General features: G+C 40.6%; 1 protein-coding gene across 1 annotated transcript; it reads right to left on the bottom strand.

Annotated features, from left to right (window-relative positions):
- Window positions 1-1,093: 1,093 nt before the first annotated feature.
- Window positions 1,094-4,327, bottom strand: LOC147428345 (uncharacterized). The gene is made up of 2 exons (XM_086497349.1): window positions 3,601-4,327; window positions 1,094-1,390 (listed from the first exon to the last, which is right to left on the bottom strand). Exons 1-2 carry the CDS (start codon window positions 4,315-4,317, stop codon window positions 1,094-1,096), a joined length of 1,014 nt encoding a protein of 337 aa, XP_086353475.1. The 5' UTR covers window positions 4,318-4,327.
- Window positions 4,328-23,289: the final 18,962 nt, after the last annotated feature.

Below are 23,289 nucleotides of genomic sequence, written 5' to 3'. Positions count from 1 at the left end.
GCCTTTGCCAAGGGTGAGAACTATTGGAAAAATTCGTGGTTCAAACCCCAAGTGGCTCAACGTTTTTTGCACAAAGGACCATGTTATACTGTCATAAGCCTTATCCATGTTTAGTTGAATCAATATAGATTCTTGTTTTGAGAACCTCGCATATTCCATTCCAACCATGGTGGTCAGTATGCTGTCATAGAATTATCTTCCTTTAATAAATCCATGTTGATAGGGGGAAAGATAGGAGACCTAGGTGGGATGATAGTAAGACCCACACTGTCTTGGGGGGATCACCCATAGGTATGTTAATATAACATGTGAGTTCAATATAGAAGTTATTTATTGAGAAAAATCAACATAATTACGTTTACAAACATGAGTTTTTTATTTCATTTTGAAGAAAAAACCGTTTCTTAAGAAAAAGGGATTGTTTATTAGCTTAGAGCATATATTTCTTTTAAACCTTTTGAAAACACATGATACAGAGGATTTCTTGTAAATAACCAAGCAACCAACCAACCACCCCACCCACCCCGCCCACCCCCCCCACCCCCCACCTCCTTGCTTTTTTTGGCCTTTGTGTGTGTGTGTGTGTGTGTGTGTGTGAGAGAGAGAGAGAGAGAGAGAGAGAGAGAGAGATGAACCTCAAAGCGGAGGGCACCATGAGAAGATATTCTCGAATGCAAGTTGATTGTGCCAAGAATCATGTGTTATAATAGATCACTCACATCTTAAAGCTTAAGGACAATTTTCAACTTACCTATGGTGAACTTTTCCTTTTTATTTTGCATATTTGAAGGTTTTTACACTAAATTTCTCTGAATTTGTATATTTCCTCACCTCCAATCTCAAATTTAAAGGTAAATTTTAAGTTTGTAGGTGGGATGACACTAAGACCTAGGTTTTCTTGCTAGTGCTGGCAATAGCCTAAAAATTAGTCTAAAATGTTAGTAAGCACCCATCCACGTACACTTCACCAACACATTGGCAATTTTAATTATAGCAACCTCCTTCTTTGCTCAATAAACAAGATTCCAACCTTCTTCTTTGCTCAATAACCATTGAGACTCCTTGTTGGCATTCAAATTATTATTTGGCTCTATCAATGCTTGTGCTTTTGAGCCCAAATCCTAACCGTCTTATCCTTTTCCAAAGCACCAGATGCTATCTTGTTTTCACTCGGATGGCATGAAACTGATAGAGCTACATCTTTGTGACCCTTAAGCTTTTGCACTATCTTTGTTGATTGAAGGTCCCATATATAAACACGACGATCTTCCGAACCACTGACAACATACCTCCCGTTCGTATGAGAGAAGGTTGAATGTATAAAATACTTCTTGTTTTTATGCCCTTGATAGACCTTCATGCATTCTCTCGTGCTATGATTCCACAACCGCTAACAAGAAAATAAATCAAATATTAGAATAATGAAAACACACGTAAGCAAGATGGTAAGCAACAGATTAAGATCTAAACAGGAGCTTAATCACATGATCTTTGAGCTACTAACCTATATGAAGGAAACCAATGTGCAAAGATACTAGAAGAAAGGAAACTCTAGCAATGGCATAACTTCATGACTGCTAGATAATGCTTTATAGTGTTGTTCATGTAATGCAATATAAATGGGGCTTTGGGGACAAGAGCCACCATCTTTGGCTTTCCTCATTTGGTTGGGTGTGTTGATAGGGGGTGCAAGAGGTCTCATGCCGATTTAATAAGTGTCACATAAGATGCGCACTACCGTGCCGCAAATAATTTGCATTTGCAAGCACCTTTTTAAAAGAGAACTTAAATATCAAATGACCTATATGCTAAACTTTAGGCACTTAGGGAGTATATAACAATGAGTTGTGCCCCCACTTCACCAACTTGAAAAAAGGCACATAAGTTGTAGCACGCTATGCAAATAGACCTAGGGACTACTGAATATTTTGGATGTCACTCATGTACACCAAATTTTCCCGTATTTACCCATTTGTGTGGAGCCATGCTTTCTAAAATGAAACTCCCTCCCTTCAACTCGTGTTTACCATACGATGATCCTTAGTGAATCCCTAGGGATCATAGCCAAGGAAGGGTGCCATTAAGCCAACCAATCTCACTCAACCCTCCCAAAAGACGCACCCCACTTCTCGCATTTCAGCATCATCTTTTAGCCCTCCCAAAAGATACTTATTCTTTGCCTATTTAGGTTGTCTACAATATTAACCATTAAAGCCTAACTCTCCAACATCTTCAATGCATTGAGAATGCATTGTAAGCACTCACTTTGCATAGAACGTACTTGCATTTTTGTAGCTACCCATCTAGTGTCATCTCCAAATGGTGGCATTCAGGATCAGTCTCTATTCTTATCTCGACTTGTAGGCCTTCTACATGCCGTTTTGCTTTTATTGAGTTTTTCACATATTTATTAGTTGAAAATTTTCCTAGTGTGATATTGTGGGGATAAGCTCAAACTTGGGACAAGGCTTGCATGAATTGGCTAGATCGAGGATCCGCATATGTGCAAGAGTAGTGCTAAAATAGATGACCTCCCTAAAAGTTGTTGCCCCCTAAGCCTTCAACTATTATTAGAGCCATGGTTGGGAGTAAATTAAAAAACTCCAAATGTAGTTGCTACAAATTCTTAGTTGCTACGTTGACCTCTATCCTATGTGTTGAGGGGAGACTCTTTGTGGTAGCACTAGGTTATGGGTACACCTAAAACCCTTGGTCCTAGAGTAAACCTAGAAACCCACAGTTGATGAGCATACCAAAAAACCTAAGAGTAAACCTAAAACTTTAGTTGTAAAAAAGAGGCCAAAAGCATCCCAAGTTTGGCTTAAGGGGACGATTGTTGGAGCAAACCCAAACTTGTGACTTATAAGTGATGCTTCACTACAAGGCTTGCATAAATTGGCTAGATTGGAGCTCCCTAACACCTTAAGCGTCTAGGGGTCTATATGGTTACAATTAAGACGTATGCATTGTTCTTTGGCTACAACAAATTTTGGACTAACTTGCTTTGCAATCATCTCCAACAATCCCATGGAGACAGAATAAGCATATCAATGTTCATTACCGCTTTGTTCTGGATTATGTGCGTTTATATTGAGGATGGTCATAACAAAAGTATTATCCACCTAAGGATAGCATTGCTAATCTTTTCGCCAAGCCTCTTCCAAGACAGGTACAACGCAAAGCCCAAATTTAACAAAGTATTGTCCCCACTGATATGTTTCTTTTGGTTCCACAGGTCATGAAATCTCTCTCTCTCTCTCTCTCTCTCTCTCTCTCTCTCTCTCTCAATATCAGTCTCCTTCGAAAGTGCACCAATGTCTAGAGTCATGGAAGGAACATTTTTGACATAGACCCTCCAAGCTCACATTCCATGCCTCTAAATGGCTGTAGTGATTGCCATCTTCTGCAGTGTCGAGTTCTTGCCGTCGCTGCTCAAGCCTGCACGATTTTGAAACAACCCGCATGACCAAATTTAGGCTAAACTTCCCTGAAATTAAGCCAGCTGTTCTTCCATAAATGCAAAGTTTTAACAATAGCCTTCAAGACACAAGAATGATCTGCATAAAGAGCTGAAGTGCCAACCATCAAGAAAGAGCTTACAAGTGTGTCATCAAGAGTAGCAGCCAGGATGAACTTCCCATTGGGCGAGAATGTCGCAAACGAGACTGGAAGGTTTTTGTCATTAAGCAAATTGCTGAGGCAGTGTCCATTGGTCCTATCCCATATTCTGCAACGCCCATCATAACCACTGGAGACAATAAGAGACCCTTCACTGTTGAAGCTAGTTGCTGTTACGGGCTCGGAATGCCCACGTAGTACCGTCAAACATTTCCCCGTCTTCACATCCCAAATACGCACGGTCTCATCGCAAGCACCAGAGACAACGAGATTCGACGCTTGGTTGAAGTCCACAGAAAACACAAAATTTGTGTGCCCTTTCAAAGTCACCACCTTCTTTCCTGTCTGTACATCCCAAATGCGCAGAGTTTTGTCATCTGAGGCAGAGCATATGTACGAAGAGTAAGAAGACCATGCAAAATCGGAGACTCCTGCCGTGTGGCCTTCAAGTGTCGTTCGACAGATCCCTCCTGAAGAGCTCCATATCCTCACGGTCTTATCTAAAGAGGAGCTTCCGAGTAGCTTTCCGTCAGGTGAGAACTTCACGCTAGAGATGGCGTGCTGGTGCCCTCTCAGAGTACGTCGATGCTTGTAACGAACATAAGGTTTATCTTCGATCTGCATCGTCTTCTTCCTTCGTCTCTCAAGCTCTGATGCTCCAACGAAGCGCTTCGGAATCAGCTCTCGTTTTCCCTTCATTTTTTGCAGATCACCGACCCTCGTCACTGCAGAGAAATAGTGTCGTGAATGCTGTCAAAAAAGAACCTTTCGGAAAAATGTGTCTTCTTGCACTGAAAGGGCAAAAAACCTGTTGGTGATCAACCAAAACCAAAAATAATCTAAATTATGAAAAACAATGATTAATTTTCTAAATTTTCTTCTTTGGAAAAGGTTGAAGGATATTTTTGTTTGTTTGGGAATATGATTTTCCTAAACACTTATTCGAATTGCTCACCATCACGATGTCGGACAAAGCTTTTCTGGTAGCTATTCATTGACACTATTGGTGTTACAAATTAGTTACAAACTTGCAGCTCGAGAATCGACAAACCAGATGGGAGTTCGTAGCTAGATTATATGTTGGTGCAGTTGGGGCCAAAGACCAAATGCCATTTCACGCCCATCACTGAAAAGTGCTTGTACTTCCTTTTGTTTCGAGGGGGGGAGGTCATCCATGCTATTGTGTGTTTTTTTTTTAATGAATGGAGGCTTGCCACCTAGATCGAGCGCATGATGCTCTGGCAGTTTGAACCCCCCCTTTGTTCGCAGTCCATAATCTTGGATTGCCCACCTCATATAGTTCATCAACATGGCAAGTTATGAAGTGTTTTACTATTCTAGTTGATGTCCTCCCCCCCCTCTCCCACTTGTACTTTGTGGCCTTTATGCTCTCTCTCTCTCTCTCTCTCTCTCTCTCTCTCTCTCTCTCACACACACACACACACACACACACACACACACACACAATATATATATATATATATATATATATATTGTGAGAGAGAGAGACATACAAACTCATACACACACATGAGCAATAAATGGATTTACTCATCTAGAAGTCGGCTAAAAAAAACCCTCCCTAAAACCTTAGTAGACTAGTGTCTATCACCTAGAGATACAAAGCAAAGGTTAGCTTATTGTAAGCATGGATTAAGCTACTTTTCCATCATGAATAAAACTGGATTGGGGTCATTATGCATGGTCAAGTGGGTAAACCACTTTTTTTTATAAAACCATACACTAACGTTGGAGAAGGGAAATGGGGAAAACACCCAGCACACAATACAAGGCCTCTCTATAGCTCAGGGCATTCGTAGCATCCTTGTCCTCTCGAAAATGCCTTCAAAATTACACCTACACCAACAAAATTTTGTATGTACACCTCTCGACACAAGGGATTTTATATTTGTGAACTTCCATTTTCGAGCTTTTGCTATTGAAACATTATTTTTGAATTTTTGCTATTGAAACATTATTTTTGAGTTTTTAATGTTTGTATTACACTAAAAATAAATATCCTTAACTATTAGTGTAACATGAGAAAAGTCTACATTAGATTGTGCATTTCTTCAATCACCAAACAATCAAATGTAACATGTATGCATGTCTTTGCTATGGGGAATGTATGCTCATGCACATCTGTTATTAGCCTAAAATGTAACTTTAAAAAGCACCATTTCTAATTAATTTTGATTGAACATCATATTTTGAAGAATACCAAACAACATATATCTACCACCTACCATAGTCTCAAAGTAACTTAGCTAATAACTCAAGAAAGCCCAAAACCAAACTCCCAAGTAGCAATATGATATGCATATCATACCACATACCAAACCTCCAATCACATAATCAAGTCACACGACCACCATAATGCCATTTCCAAGTCATGTGTCCACCATGTACATAAATACGCAAATACATCTTGTTTTTTTATTTCCACATATTGCAGGTCAATTTGAGCCTTTAGATGTTCATGAAACCCAAGGGACATGCACAAACACTCACTCACAATTGCCTCTCCATAGCTCAGAGCACACTCTTACTTTAAATGCCTCTCAGAAAACTTCAACATCCTACTCTTTTCGTTCCTCTCTCTCACATACTCCACTTTAGAAGAGAAGAAGAAAACATTTCTAACTTCTTGTACATCACCACCATGTAGCTATTTCTAAAGAACCTTATTAAAAGGTAAAACAAAGCCCATAATCCCTTTTCTACCCATGGCAAGCTCTCAATTAAGAGATTCCCTCCTCCTTGGCTTCTTCACTTCATAATTGACTGGTCACCATTCTTTTTGAGACGGGTTCTCCTCTTGATTTGCACGCACTGCCTTTTTGGGTGTGATGTCAAGGATCAATTACAAGGATGTTCTCATGGTACATCTGTTCAAAATATTCAAGATCCTGTTGGCCTTGCCCAATCGAAGTACACTTTGTTATTTAAGCATCATAAGGGACAACCCTATAAGAAGGAAGCTTCTCTAGGATACCTACCCTTGATGTCAAAGAGCATCAAGATAACCTTGCCTAGAAGTCTCATCATGGATGCGCTTCTCCATTCAATGGGCCCAATCCCATTATAGGGTCTAAGGATACAAACATAGACCATCTCAATTACAAAGAATGTCCTCATGGCGCATTTGTTCAAAATACTTAAGAGCTTGTTACCCTTGCCCAATGTGAGTACGCTTTGTTTTCAAAGCATTACAGGAGAATTCTAGGAGAAGGGAGCTTCTCTACGACACTTTTCCTTGACAAAGAGCACCACACTTGACATACATATTGACAAGAGCATTACTACATAGTATGATACTTACTAAGCACTTTCTGGAACACCCCAGACCTAGCTGAGTTACCATGCAATCAGAGCACTCCAAGAAAGGACGATATAGGAAGTTAGGGCAAGTTGCAGCTCACCACTAGCTTTGCCTTCCATGTGAATATCCCAACTCCAATACACACAAGCATTAGTTGACTAATTTACAGGAATGGCAAAGAGTGTGTTTGCCTGCGCTATCCTCAAATTAGACCATAGCAGGTGACATGGTGCCTATCAGAGGGCACAACATTCAATATACATATGTGTCCATGAGAGTAGTTACCTAGCACATTCTGATGCTTCAACATGAGATCCAACCGTGGAACTCACCCTCCAGTGTCAATCATAACACAAAGTAGGCAATCCCCACCTAAAAATCTCATCATGGATACGCATTCCCTCGTCAATGGTGTATATATGCACAAGATTAATAGCCAGAGGTAAGGGCATTGGAGTAACAAGCCTATATCATTGAAATTTTATTGGGCTTACCCTTGTTGGGCATATCTTGCAATCAGTATTTGTCAATAGACGGCATCCTAGAGACGAATCTCCTCAAGCACTTTTTGGGCTTTCTGATGTACACCACATTTGGCATGTAACTCGTCCAAATCATTTCCAAGCAATAGGTTTCTTTTCAACATTCCCTAACTAACTATATCATGTGCCTATATCAACATCTTGCCTAATGCCACCCCTCACTTTGATTTAATTGGAAGTGGCCCATAGCTTTTAGGCCATACCCTTGCTGGGCATATGTTGCAATCAGTGTGTGTCAAGAGACTACATCGTGGAGACGAACCTCCTCGAAAACTTTTGTGATTGCATTTGGAGAGACGCCCTTGGTTTGCATCCATTGAAAGCATCCCATAGCTTCTTCGTCATAGCCTTGTTGGGCATATCTTGCGCTCAATGTGTGTGTGTGTGTGTGTTGTGTGTGTTTGTGTGTGTGTGAGAGAGAGACAATCATTCACATCCCTTTGCCTTTGCGATGAAAGCTTTGGGACTTGCTAGTATTGTTTTTCTTCACGACTTGCCATCTCTCTCCCTCTCTCTCTCTCTCTCTCTCTCTCTCTCTCTCCCCCCCCCCCGAATACGCATGCTAGTCTAGTCGTATGCCTCTGCTATCGTTGCTACCGTCGTAGTTGCTATCCGACCCACACACACACACACACACACACACACACACACACACACACACACACACACACACACACACACACACACACACACACACACACACACACACACACACACACACACACACACATTGTTGCTGAGGATTCCATTCACCACTTGTGCAATTTCAAGACTTTTGAGTTCCCGGACAACTCCACGATCTTCTCTTGCTTCTCGGCTTACGAAGCTTCTCTAATGCCACATGTCATCAAGATTGTGACCTACTAAAAATAGCACAAAGCTAATTCTTGCTAAAAATAGTGCCATCAATTAGATGCAAGCTTCCTTGATTTTATTTAAAGAGCTGAGCAATCAACGTTCATGCCTCTAGAAAAAGGGGGGGGGGGGGGGGGGAGGAGGATGGAGCCTGCCATCGTTCGCACACACGCAAACGATGCCCTTTTTTTTTTCCATGGGTGCATACCAAGCCTGACATGCTGGGGATCACATACAAACGTGTTGTGGTTGTTGTGATACACTGTGTTTACCTCTACTACTCTTGTCATAAGTTGTATTCTATGAGTACTAGCACTATCTATTCAATTTACTATAAGAAGAGAATGACACTGATGTTAGTCAACAATTTGACATTTGTTGCATTTGTGCTAAAATTAAGCATGGTGGCGCTTCCATTTTTTGTCCACAAATCTGAAAAAAGAAAAGGGGGGGGGGGTTTCCCTGTATCATCTGTGCACGAGATGATGCCCCCCCCCCCCCCCCCCCCCCCCCCCCCCCCCCCCCCCCTTCTTACGATTTCGTTGGTGGCGACGAAAAATGATGCCCATATATATCGTATATATAAACTATATACACTATATAAACTACCTATACTATAATTAATATATATAATATGTAACCATATAATAAGAATATAAATAATAGTAACTCTATAATAATCATATAAATATATATACTTTAAACAATATATTAGTTATATAACATTATAATATAGTTGTTCTAAACATAATGTAATGTATAATTTACTATAGCATAACATATTATATATTATTTTATTATATAAACTATATATATATGTGTGTGTGTGTGTGGAGTAGTGAAAATATAAATATATATTGTTATATATAAATAGTTAAAGTATAATAACTATTAGGTCTCCCCAATCTCAAAAAAATAAAAATTCTTTCAAAACAGATTAAGTACATAAGTGAAGGGTGAGTTTAGGAAATGAAAAGACAGATGTAGGTGGAAAGTAAAAGAGAATGAAGGTGAGAAGTCAAAAAACAAATGAAGATGGAAAGTCAAAAGACTTTTTGTGTCCATATAAATAGGTGTTTCTCTGCTCTTTCATTTTTCCTTTAGCGTTTTCTTTTAAGTTCTCCTTAGGGTCTCTCTCTCTCTCTCTCTCTCTCTCTCTCTCTCTCTCTCTCTCTCTCTATGTATTCATCTTTCTTAGGTAGAATTGTTGCAGATCTATGTGCTTTGTCATTGCCTGTCATTACGTGCTATAGATTAACGCATTGTTTTTCTTGTTTTTGAGTGGAATTTTTGAATTTGGAGCAAATTTTAATTTTTTTGAAGCCATTAGGAACACCTTTTAATATATACTATAGAGCTATACATAGTATATATTAAATCACATAAATATAACATATATTTATATAATTATATGCTATATTTATGTGATTTATTATATAATATGTATAGCTATATACATAGTATATAATAAAAGGTGTGTGAATATATTTACATGTATGTTTATGTAATTATTTACACAGTATTTCTTACAAATAATATAGTATAATACATTGTTATGTATAGTTATATCTATAGTATAGTGCATTTGGAACGTATAATATATAACATACATAGTATATGTTACAAATACTATAGTAAAATACACGTTTATAATATTTTTTTTTGGCAAATACACATATTTTGAGAGACTGTGAGAGCAATGTGTTTTAGCTAGAAGATTTGAAGGGATTTTTATTTGATTACACCGTAATGATTACGACTGTACCTTGGAGCTATATTCTTTTGCACTTCCATTATGTCTTATACACACTCTCTGTCATCTCATTTTGTCTCTTTCTCTCTTTCAAGCTTTCCTCCTCCATATTTGTTTCAAAAATAACAACTTCATCCATGGTTTCATGGACAATAAATGGTGCTTCGGTGGAATATAGTGTTTCATTAAGGAATGGAGAGCTTCTCCTTAGTAAATATTTTCTTCAAAGCTTGTTACCTCCTTTTGTCAAATTTGAAGGGTTATAAGCAATGGTTCAGATAGGGAGCTTTGTGTCCAAGGTCAATGTGTTGCCAAGATGGGATCACAAAGACCAAAAACATTACCTCCTTGATCGTACTTGTTCCTCTGCTTACCGCACTCTACGTTCAGATGACTATGTTTATGTGTCTGATAGCTTAAAAACAATGAATGATGATTCTGTCTATACTACTCCATGTAACAAAAGTTCAACTCTATTACATTTTAACATTGATATGGATGAAGATGCAGATGCAGTTGTTTTGGAGACGGTCCAAACAACCAAGGCACCAATACCTTGCCAAGACACACAGGGGGTGGGTGACCAAACCAAGCAAGAGTGTTCAAAGGATATATTCATCATTGCATGGATGAAAGACGGCGCTAAATACGACAGGTTGTCCAAACTACTCGAGATTTGTGGATCTCCCAAAAGGGTAGATGAGCTCCCAACTATTTATAATGGCAATTTTTGTCTTGAGCTTCCTCCAACACATGATAGTAAAAGGATGCTCAGGATGAAGCAGAAGTATGACGGTCATTTGTGGTCTCGACCAGCATCAACCAACATGGTCATAGATTGCAGTGTGCTTGAGCTATTGTCTTGGAAGTCTTTAATGTTGTAGGGTAACATGTCCTTTTTACATGAGTGAAAGAAGATACTTGGACACTTGGAGAGACAAACCAGCATGGGCTATCCTCCTAGCAAAGGTAAATCTAAAATAACTTTCCACTATTGTGAGAAAATTCTTTCATGGTCACTTGGACAGACAAATCAACATGGGCTATCCTAATAATAAGTTGCCATTATCGTGAGAAAATTGTCACTTGTTCAAATGTTTGCAGATGCATGATCTATTATGTGATGCCAAAAGAAGCCACAATAATGTGTTTGGTGATCCATCTTGGGAAGCATGGCCATAATGTTCAGTCAAGTACTAAGAGGGCAGCCCTTGAAAGGGTGTGCGGTCTTGTTAGCACAATTCTAAAAATTAATAAGGGGGTTCCTAGAAAAGTAAAGATGTTAGTTGTTTGTTGACAAATGTTATTCCAATCTTTGACTAAAGAAGATGATTTGGAAGCCATTGATGTTGAGCTTAACCATTTTCTTGAAGAAATGATGCCACTTGTTTAGAATAGGGGATTCAAAGGAATTGTGTCAAATGAGAAATCTAAACAGAGTCAGGTCATTATATACTATTGCTACAGAAGCACTTTGTTTTTCCATTCTTTCATGGAAATCGTTTTCTTGGTCAGGGTGGACCCAAGGACAAATGTTACATGTTTAAAATGTCCACCAAAGGACCTGCTTCAAGAGTTGAACTTGTCAATCGAATGAGCCGAGGAGGGACAAGAGATTTGATAAGTGCATGTGTGCACTTTGATTACACTCACCGGATTGAAGGATGGGCAACTATGTCATGCTCGGTTTATGACCCCGAGTAAGTGAGCGCATGAATACATATTAAATAACATATTTTGATATGAGTCACCTTTCTTATCCTTATTTGTACTTTGTATACAACATGAGAGCATTGTAGGTGATTGCAATGTGTGAATGTAAAGAGGAAGATGAAGAGTCACAAATCTTGTTTTGGAGAAATTTAAATACAATGATGGAGAGATGCGGCCATGAACCACCGGAATTTGTCGGATTCATGTCTGACAAAGCTCGAGCTAATTGGTTGGCAATATGGGCTGTATACAATGAAGGAATGCATAACATAATGGAAGGGAGGGAGCACTTATGCCTTTTCCATTGGGAAAAGAGTCTACACAAACATACTAAAAAATATTTCACTACTATAGAGAGACAAATGCATCACATTGAAATGTGTGAAGCATGGCGCTTGGCAAAGAAAACTAAAGAGGCCTCCTTTTGTTAACTTCCACAATACGAGATTGGTGGGTGCAAAATGTGACATGAGATAATATAAAGGCTTTAGAGTGATGGTTTAATGGGTACGAGCAACAAATTTTCCATTCAGGAAGATTTGAACCAATGGTATATCAATCTTCTCTTTGATTTTTATGGCATAAAAGAAAATAGGGATTCACGTATATATGTTATTTTCTATATTGTATTATACACCAACAAGAGTCCTTGGGAGAATGCTCTAATTCCAAGCATAAACTTGTCAGAGAGAATCCATGCAAGTTGCCTGGCAAGTGAAAGTGGAAAACAAAAAATCCCACTTTATGATGCACTTGTTGGCGATGTTTTGAATGCATATATTCAATGCACAAAAAGATTGGGATACACCATAGGCAAATGCATAGGAAATACCCTTCCATATAAGCAATGATGGCCAATGCCAAACAAAGAGAATCTCCAAATCCTATTTATATTGCAAGTACATTGAAAGGCTTGGTTGTTGGTAGTCCTTTGTATACAGAGCCTGTGATGGAAGGTGACAAAGAGACTGTGCAAAGGAACAAGAAAGCAAGTGCAGCTAATACAAATTCACATAAACTTGGATATGTAATGGAAGCAAGGAAACGCAAAATTAGAGGGAGACCACAAAGTATACAATTTGATAGAGAGGATAATGAAGAGATATATGCCAGTGACAATGAAGCAGAAGAAAGCATTCCAGTGAATCAAGGAGCAAATTTAGCAAGGTGTATTCAAGAGGTGAAAGTTTCACGTGAAGAGTGGGCTTTACGAAGGATGCCAACCAATTGCTTGAGGAAATGTTTTGGTATGGAAGGGAAGAAAAATTGTGGGTAACAAATTACAGAGCCGTCATGTGGGATTGGTTGCGCCATGTCTTTTATTTGAGTGAACCTTTAAAGACGAGATGATTGCACAGTGGATATGGTTCTACAATCATAATGCAAGCCATACACAAAGAGAACAAAGGCAAGTTAAATTCTCACCTATTGTTCCTACATTTTGGCCAATGGATATTGGGACCAATCTATCTAAGGAAGAGAGTGACAGCCTAGTGCAAAGTGGTTTGTAATTTGCAAATTTTGCAACATCACTACAAAACATCAACAATTATGTTTTCTACTCTTACAGAGGGAGGATCAAGTAGCAAGAAGTGCAAGTGGAGGCATGGTATTGCCAAAGAAGCACAAAAGAGATTGGACTCAGTTGCATGTATGGTTGCAATGTTCTTGGAAGAGAAAGTGGAAACTGAACAACACATGGTTTTTTGAGTCTTGACACAGAGTTGTTATGATGTACACAAAAAGGTAGAACCTAGTTGCACCTGCCCCGATTTTCAAAAGAGAGAATCTATGCATAAAGCCATTTTTAGGATGTAAGCGCATGTATTATGTGTATGTGCACATACTTGGGATTCAACCAAAAGAGAGCATGGTCATTCGTTAACCTATACTTACTCCCATGGACCTTGCATTTGTCTTGGGGCAAACCCGCAAGATAAACCCTATGGTGTAGAGAACCTACATCTTAAAGAAAATCGTCTAGAGCTATGCATCAAAGGAGTCATCTCCTTATGTGTGAGCTACGGAATTACTTCTCCCCACCCTTTGATCTTTTTTTTAATCCCCTCTACTTATAGATGTAAGCTTTGCGATTTATATCTTGCCAGATGTGCAAGCTCAAAATTAGGACTGTTGGAAACTTATACATGCTTTTAGTGTGTACTTACGTGTGTATCGTATGAGTAATGTCTCTTTTTTGGTGAACATCTTTGTGTCATTAAAAAAAAGTCTCCAAATCTAATGTCACAAAGCTTGCAAAAATGGTTTTGATTGCAAAAGCTTGAAATCAAAAGCTCACAAAAAAAATACACCCCTCAACACAGACCCTCTTGGCAAGACCACCATTCCACACAGATGCACGGAACATCTGGCTCCATCGCTTTGGACACATGCAACACCTCTATCTCACTCTCTTTGCAAACCACTGCCAGTTTGGGGGACACGCACACACACTGCCAACATTGTGGACAAAAGCACAAGACCAAGGGAAAAGAGAGGGGAAAGGGAAAAACAACACCAGGAGGGGGAAGTGGCTCAATCTTGCTTAGTAGAACACTCTTACAAACATTACAATTTCAAAACAGCGAGCATCACAAAGAAAAACAGCCCCTAGGGCTCCTCACTTGGCTCTCACAAATCTGAACTGTGTAAAAATGCCCCCCATTAAATTACTAACGTTTTTTTAATAGGGGTTTCAACCCATTTTTGGAAACTATCCCCTCATTGCCCTTTTTGGCACTTCATTTGGCAATTTTGACAAGCTTGAAACCCTCTTGATTGACTTTCCAACTCCCTATCTTTGCCGCATTCTCAACAGGCTCAGGGAGGGGGGCACTAGCTCTAGCGCTAGTGCTCCATTATCTTCCTTAATAAAAGGGTCCCCTTAGGGGTACGAGAATGGCCACCATCAAGTATGCCACATCATCACTGCATTGCGAGCCATCATCTGATAGTGTTGTTGGGTTTTCAAACCCTTTGGTGCCAGTGGGAACATACCCTAATAGGATGCAGGTATAGCTCCAGTGTAGGTAGACTTTGCATGGCAAGTTTCACCTTATATATATGTAAAAGGCATTGAATAAAAGGATCTCATATAGCATGTTCTTTTTTTTGTATTTGTGTCGGATATCTTCTCTCTCTCTCTCTCTCTCTCACACACACACACACACACACACACACACACACACACACACACACACACACACACACACACACACACACACACACACACACACACACACACACACACACACACACACACACACACACACACACACACACACACACACACACATTACCCTTGCCATGTGCGCGCGCGCGTGTGTGTGTGTGTGTGTGTGTGTGTGTGTGTGTGTGTGTGTGTGTGAGAGAGAGAGAGAGAGAGAGAGAGAGAGAGAGAGAGAGAGAGAGAGAGAGAGAGAGAGAGAGAGAGAGAGAGTAGTGATCACCTTGCCATGGCTCCTTGTCGATGGCATCCTCCATAGCCGTTGACTCTACAAATGGTAACAAAGCACATGTCGGCTAGGGAAATGGGGAGATGCACTCCAAGACATTGTCGCCAAGGCTAATAGAGTTCGCGGACTTAAGCAGTGTTGAGGATAGTTGGCAAGGGCACATCTCAAAACGCTGCCCAGAGTATAGGTGTTTGGCATGGGTGTTCGCAGGCCTAGCATAAGGCAATTGCAACAACCTCTCAAAATGTAGTCGTTATCGCTAGCAAAGCCTAGGTGGTGAAACCCCACAAGGTTTGGCAAGTTTCCTCTCAAAACACGGCCTCCTTTGCAGGAGGACATAGCATAGCGTAGGCAACATGGGCGTTTTGAAAGGCAAGTGCCTGTGTGCAGCGTAGGAGTTTTGAAGGATGTGGCAAAGCGTGGTTGGCTGTAGCATCTCAAAACGCCTGGGCACAGTCAATCCTAGGATTGGTGTCCAAACGTTCTAAAATGCTTGCAAAAGTTGGAGGTAGTCATTACCCAGACATTTCAAAACACCTACTAAGGCAATTTTCGCAAGCACATCAACACGCTACAAGAACGCTTCCGCAATGAGATCTTGTGCCAACATGTTAAACTTCAAAGCATTTGAAGTTTATGCTATTCCAAGTACTTATCTGCAAGTACTTCACCATGAAAACTGAAAACTTTCAAGTTGAAGATTCAAGTATGACTTCTAAGCCTCCCAAAGCTTTTGAAATTTCGATGGATTTCCAACCACTACAAATACACAAAATCTTTGCTTTGATAATGTGGTACATGACTTTGCAAATTATTTTTACTAATCGAGTCTCATAGGTTTGTTATATTTCTTGTCAACAAGACACATTTTCACTCAAAGCTTTGTGTTAGCCTTCAAATTGTCAGTTATTGCCATGTAGCCCAAAATTTGTAAAGGATTATAGACACTGCCACACATCAATGGTAAGACTGCTGTAAGGACATGGTCCTACAGGCAAGGCCATCGGCACGACCGGACAGTGTGTAAGCTAGGGGGAGGTTATAAGATAGCATGGTTGGGTGGATAGCACACACATTACCACCACCCTTTCATTGGTATCCAAGCTATTTTTGGGAAAGGGGAAAAGTGGGTTGCATGTGCATGCAACGCGGTGCTTCTCTCCCACGATCCGTAGACAGCAACGTCTCCATCGTGCAACAAAAAGAAGGAAAAGTGGGTTGCATGTACATACTGCTTCTCTTCCACGATCCGCAGACAACGACAGCCAACCGCAACCACCCCACCTACGCCGCCCACAACGCACGACCAAGGCAGGCAACCAAGGCAAACTCAACCAGCAACTCTACAGCACCAAGGCTCCGAAGGCTTCCGTTGGCGCTATTGGTTGTGCGCATAGGAAGGCCCGCTTAACCCTTGCATGAAGGAGGGTTGAACCTACCCCATGAGGGTAACATGCCAACACTTTACCATCAAGCTATTGAGCTTTGTTGTGTATAACAAGGAAAGATAGCATACTTGTGTTGACAAGAAAGCTAGAAAGAAAGGGAAAGCTTCAAACTTCAAGGAAGCAGTTTCACCCTTCCTTTTCACTTCTTGAAGGAAGGCAAGTTTTCCTCCAAAAAAGAAAATTCCTAAAGGAGGTAGCTTCAAAAAGTGAACAAAAGCCTTCACAAAAACGACGAGTTTTTGTGAAGAATCCACGAAGGTGTTCTTACAATGAACGACACGTGAAGCGCTACAATTTTCGCAAGACAAGGTTCACATACGATGCAAATTGCCGAGCATAAAAAACATAGACTTCAAGCTTTACAAGGTACAAATTGACGTTTTTCTCTCTCTCTTTACATTAGTGTGTGTTTACCATGGCCAGTGAGGATATCCCACCTACGCACACTTTTAATTTTAAACACGTAGATCAAAATCAGGGCACCACGGGTGCTGCTAACACTAATATGCATGACGATGATGATTTAGGAGATCATAGCCTTGTAGATATGACTGTTTTCAAGACTTTGGAAAATTGCCAAAGCGTACTTGAACGCAACCTCTCTGCACTCAATGCATATGTTACAAATCTTTGTGAACTACTTGTGAAATTTTTGAATTCACAGATGGCTCAAGGAGCCACAAGTGGAACGGTTCAAGGAAACCAAGCTTGCACGGCTCAAGGAGTCCAAGAGACAAGTGCTTCAGAAGATGCAGAAGGTAGCAATGCATTGCTTAAGAATATCACCATTCCTTAGTTTCACGGGAAAGAGTGTGATCGCAACAAGGATGCGGTCAATACGTTTTTACACAAATGGAGTGATATTCATAGGTCGAGACACACCCCAGATATAAAGACGGTTGTGGAAAAAAGTCTATATCTTAAAGGCAAGGCCTATAAGTGGTGGATGACATTTCCAATAGATGACCGTCCTCCGTCTTGGGCTGCGTTTCAAGCCTCTTTCTCCAAAGAGCTTTTGGACTCCAATGAAGAAGATAAGGATTGGTTAGCGGGATGCATGTCGCATGTCTAGCCTCTCTCTCACATAGTACCTTTTGAAGTATAGAGAAATCATATTAAAACTAGAAGGTCTAGATGAATTAAAAAAGACACGGAGTTTTAATAGGGGTCTTGACAAAGACTATCGTCTTCATGTCAAGACCCAACATCCAAAAAATTTGGAAGAAGCCATCGGTCATGCCCAAAGATATGATGATGAAACCAAGAGAGGAAGGGAAATGTTCCCTACTTTAAGAACATTTTTGTTAAGAGTAATGTAGCTAAGAGCCAATGGCGAGGTAGATCTCGCACACGTTCCAAGAGGAATAAGAGACAATCTACCTCTCCACGTCCACAAGAGGCTAAGAAGCCTAAGCAATCACAAGATACTCCACGGGGGTCTCTCAGCATTGCTGATTTTGAGCATGTAAAGAAACACAATTTGTGTTTTAGATGTCTTTCGGACCAACATAACAAGAAAGATTGTTCTCTTTTGCAAGGCAAAGAAAAGGCCATGCACACGATGCAACGCCTCACATTAGATTCATCTCCTAAATATTGTGCTGTAGAGGTCCTTCATGTGGAAGAAAAACACAAGTGTTATGTGCTTGCTTCAATGTGGTAGCCCACCTTTGGCCCCCATGATTTGATTCGCATGCATGGCACTATTAACGGACAAGGTGTTTGTATTTTAGTGGATGATGGTGCAACTCATAACTTCCTGAACTATAAGCTAGTCAAGAAATTGAAGCTTACACAGATTCCCTGCTCTCACAAGTATGTGTTCAAACAGATGTCTGGCAATGATAAAGAAGTATGGGACACGGTAGTTCAAGGGGTTGAGCTAATTGTTCAAGATCATACGATGACCCTTGACTTTCAAGTTATGAACATGGACCATGCTGATGTAGTTTTAGGATGGGAGTGACTGCATGGTTTAGGAAACACATTGCACAGTAGTTATGAACACAACTCCTTATCCTTTATGGCCAATGGTAAACATATGCTTTTGCTTGGTGAGAAAAATATACCATCTGCACCTCTTATATGTACAACCGAGCTTTCTATTTTGTAGAAAGTAGATTTAATAGATGAAGTCTTTTTGTGTTACTGCTTGTCTCCAAGTCTTGTGAATTCTCAAGAGAAAAGTGCTCTGAATTCTAGTAATGGTATGCAAAGTGCAATGAATTCTAATGATAAGCAACGTGTTAACAAATCTAACGAGCAAAGTGCTCTCAATTTTAATTCTATTGAGCAACGTAGAACTGCTGTAAAACAAACATTATAGAAATTACAAGATTCTCCATCCCAACATAACTCTAGTTTACTTTCTCCTTTTGCGCGGAAAAAGCTGACTCACTTACTCACAAAGTATATTGATGTATTCTCAAGTGATTTACCGCCGGGTTTACCCCCTACAAGTGATGTGCAGCATGGCATAGATGTCTTGTCAGGCACTAAACCGGTGAGTAAACCACCTTATCCTATGAGTGCTAAAGAAGCCAAGGAGGTTGAGAATCAGTTGGCTAACTACCTTGCCCGTGATTTCATTAGACCTAGCGCTTCGCCTTGGGCTCACCAATTCTATTAGTAAAAAATAAATATGGTACTATGCGTATGTGTGTAGATTATCACGGATTAAATGCCATAACCATCAAGAACAAGTATCCTCTGCCTAGAGTGGATGAATTGTTTGGTCAAATCCATGGGGCAAGATACTATACAAAGATAGATCTTCGTTCACGATACGACCAGGTGCGTATCCTTTTGCAAGATATCTCCAAAACTGCCTTTAGAACACGGTTCATGCATTTTGAATTGTTGGTTATGCCTTTTGGTGTAACCAATGCTCCAGCTACATTTATGACACTCATGGTTAGTGTCTTATGTCCCTATCTTGGAAAATTTTTTGTGGTTTTCCTTGATGACATTTTCATTTACAGTGAGACTGAAGATGAACACATAGAACACTTACGATTAGTGTTCAAACAGCTACGAACTCACGCTCTGTATGTTAATCAAAGCAAGTGCGATTTCTTTAAACAGAGATACATTACCTCAGTCATGTGATCTCTTATTCCAGCATCCAGATGGACACTGACAAGGTCGCTGCCATTCTTTGATGGCCACATCCCAACACGGTTGAGAAGCTTCACAATATATCCATGATTATGCCAAAATTGAAGTTCTTATGACGGATCAACTTAAAGCAAAAGGTAAGAACTTTTCTTGGGAAGAAGCCCAAAAACGCAATTTTGAACAGCTCAAGGTAGCTATAGCCACTGCTCCCATCCTAGCAATCGTTGACCCACTGAAGTCGTTTGTGGTAAAGATTGATGCTAGTGATAAAGCAATTGGTGCGGTACTTCTCCAAGAGGGAAGACCTATAGTCTTTGAAAGTTAAAAGTTAGATAGAGCTCAATAGAATTATTCTGTCTATGAGAGAGAGAGCTCTATGCCATAATTCACGCTTTACAAAAGTGGCGACACTATTTATATGGTGCCGAGTTTGAATTAGTTTTTGACCCATGAAAGTATCAAATGGTTTACTACTCAAACGGACTTGAAGGGCCGTAAAGCTAGATGGACAAAAATCCTTCAAGATTATGATTGTAAGCTACGATATCGCAAGAGGCGATATAATGTAGTAGCATATGCACTAAGTCGGATGCCTCAGATTAATTCACGTGCTTTCATGGAAATAAAGAGTGGATTTTTGGAGTCATTATGTGGCAAGTGTGCACAAGATCAATCATATGCTAAAGTGTGGAGTGCAGTTTTAAAAAGGGATCCCTCACACTCACATGTCTCTATACAGCCAGATCATGTCTCTACACGTGCAGATAAAAAGTCCAACACACAGAGCTCCACCCTTGCTCAGGAAGAGCTTAAGCAATGGAAGAATTTTTCCATTGATGATGGCTACTTACTCCACAAGGGTAGAGTATGTGTGCCAAAGGACTTAGACACTAGGCACCAAATCTTATTTGAGTGTCACGATAGTCCAAGTGCTGGTCATCCAGGTATTCAATAAGACACATGCCTTAGTTTGACGGCAATTTTATTGGTTGGGCTTACATCATGATATTCAAGAGTACATACTAAACTGCCAACAGTGCCAAGTTAATAAGGGAGAGCGCCACAAGGTATGTGGCCTTTTACATCCTTTAGAGATTCCACAAGGAAAGTGGGAGAGTATCTCTATGGATTTTGTAGTAGGACTACCTACTACAAATCATGGCCATGATACCATATGGGTAATTGTAGACCATCTCATAAAGATGGATCGATTCATTCCCACTAAGACTACGGTTAAGACACCGAAATTACCATGGCTATTTGTAGAGCATATATATAGACTCTATGGTCTTCCTGCTAGTATCATTAGTGATAGAGATCGAAAGTTTGATAATCACTTCTGGAGAGCTGTGTTTCAAAAGTTGGAAATTAAACTTAATCTAAGTATGACTGATCATATAAAAATAGATGGTCAAACCGAAAGAGTTAATCAAGTGCTAGAGGATATGCTACGAGCGTACATTAGCAATCAACAAACCAATTGGGAAGACTACTTACTTATATTGGAATTTTCTTATAATATTTCAAAGCATGTGACTACAGGGTTTAGTCCATTTATGCTTTTATATGGATTTCAACCTAGATCATCGTCACGGTGGGGTTGGCTAAGGAGAAGAATCAACAAGCGAAGGATTTTCTCCAAGACCATTTTGACATGCTTCGGGTTGCTACACAGAATGTTAAGCAAGTTCAAGATCGATATAATAAGTACGCATATGAGCATCATCGTCTTGCTACGTTCGAAGAAGGAGACAAGGTTTTCCTCAAGGTTCCGGAGCATTGAAAAGAGTTTGAAGACGGGAAAAGTTGCTAAACTTTCACCACACTATTGTGGACCATTTACCATTCTCAAACGTATAGGTCAAGTGGCCTATAAGTTAGCTCTTCCAGAGCACTCATGAGTTCATCCTGTTTTTCATGCTAGCCGTTTACAAAAATAACTAGGACAGAATGATAATGTCATTGACACAGGTGTGTTAGTTGACCTTATCGAACCGCCAAGCATCCCTGAGCCCGAAAAGATTTTGGATTCTCATGAGCTTTGCACCAAACATCATGTGAGACAAGCGGTGTTGGTAAAATGGCTAGATACACCTGAGGTTCTACATGGGAGAATGTCTCTGCACTTAAGAAACGTTTTATTACATTCATTTTCGAGGACAAAAACGATTCTCCAAGGGGGGGTGTTAATGTAAGGATATGGGTCCTACGGGCAAGGCCATCGGCACGGCGGGATAATGTGTAAGCTAGGGGGAGGCTATAAGATAGCACGGTTGGGTGGAGACTAGCACACGCATTACCACCACCCTTTCACTGGCATAGCCTCCCCCTAGCTTACACACTATCCGGCCATCGGCACGGCGGGATAATGTGTAAGCTAGGGGGAGGCTATAAGATAGCACGGTTGGGTGGAGACTAGCACACGCATTACCACCACCCTTTCACTGGCATAGCCTCCCCCTAGCTTACACACTATCCGGCCGTGCTGATGGCCTTACCCGTAGGACCCATGTCCTTACAACCGCCCTTTTTTTTTTGTCGAGTTCTTGTTGTCTCAATCTGATAGGTATTTGAGGGAAGTGCAAACACAGACCTATGTTATTGTCAAGGGGGGGGCTTCTACTCATAGTGTCAAGTGACTGAACTCTGTCATAGTTTGTATCAAGTCCGTTGTCAGTGGTTCAGGCTTGAGGGGGGGATTGTTGGTTTTCAAGTCCTTTGGTGCTGGTGGGAACATACCCTAATAGCATGCAAGTATAGTTCCAGTGTAGGTAGACTTCGGATGGCAAGTTTCACCCTATATATATATGCAAAAGGCTTTGAATTGAAGGATCACATATAGCATGTTCTTTTCTTTTTGTCGAAGATCTCTCTCTCTCTCTCTCTCTCTCTCTCTCTCTCTCTCTCTCTCTCCCCAATGCCACATCATCACTATATTGCGAACATTCGGCGGCCGATGGCGCATCACCACAACACCACCATACAAAGCTGCCTACTGGGAAAAAACGCCACTGTCAACCACCAGGCCGCCTGAATGTAGTGCCAACCAACACCCACCATGGCCACTAGAGGGAGAGCTCTCTCTCTCTCTCTCTCTCTCTCTCTCTCACACACACACACACACACACACACACACACACACACACACACACACACACACACACACACACACACACACACACACACACACACACACACACACACACACACACACACACACACACACACACACACACACCAAATGAAGCTCACACTTCAACTCCTATACCCCACGCCCATATGCCTGGTCCTTGCATATGGGTTCAATGGGGTGTCATGTGGTAGCCCCACGATGGCCTTGCTCCCCATGGGTTGAAAATCCACCAAGAAAACATTGAGCTTTTAAAAAAAAAATCTTCCCACATCCTTCTTGGCCTAAAACACCGCATTAAGCATACATCCCCGCTACTCTTTGTGTGCCCATGAC

This window comes from Adiantum capillus-veneris, chromosome 23 (genome assembly GCF_014529385.1).
Source record: "Adiantum capillus-veneris isolate H3 chromosome 23, ASM1452938v2, whole genome shotgun sequence".
Classification (NCBI taxonomy): domain Eukaryota; kingdom Viridiplantae; phylum Streptophyta; class Polypodiopsida; order Polypodiales; family Pteridaceae; genus Adiantum; species Adiantum capillus-veneris.
This window is presented reverse-complemented; position numbering and strand designations above follow the sequence as displayed.

Excerpts from the sequence above, each read along its gene's own strand:
- LOC147428345 (XM_086497349.1), bottom strand. The coding sequence starts at position 4,317 with ATGAAGGGAAAACGAGAGCTGATTCCGAAGCGCTTCGTTGGAGCATCA. Across the intron at positions 1,391-3,600 it reads CTACTCTTGATGACACACTT|CGGTTGTGGAATCATAGCAC; the intron begins GTAAGCTCTTTC and ends TTTTCTTGTTAG.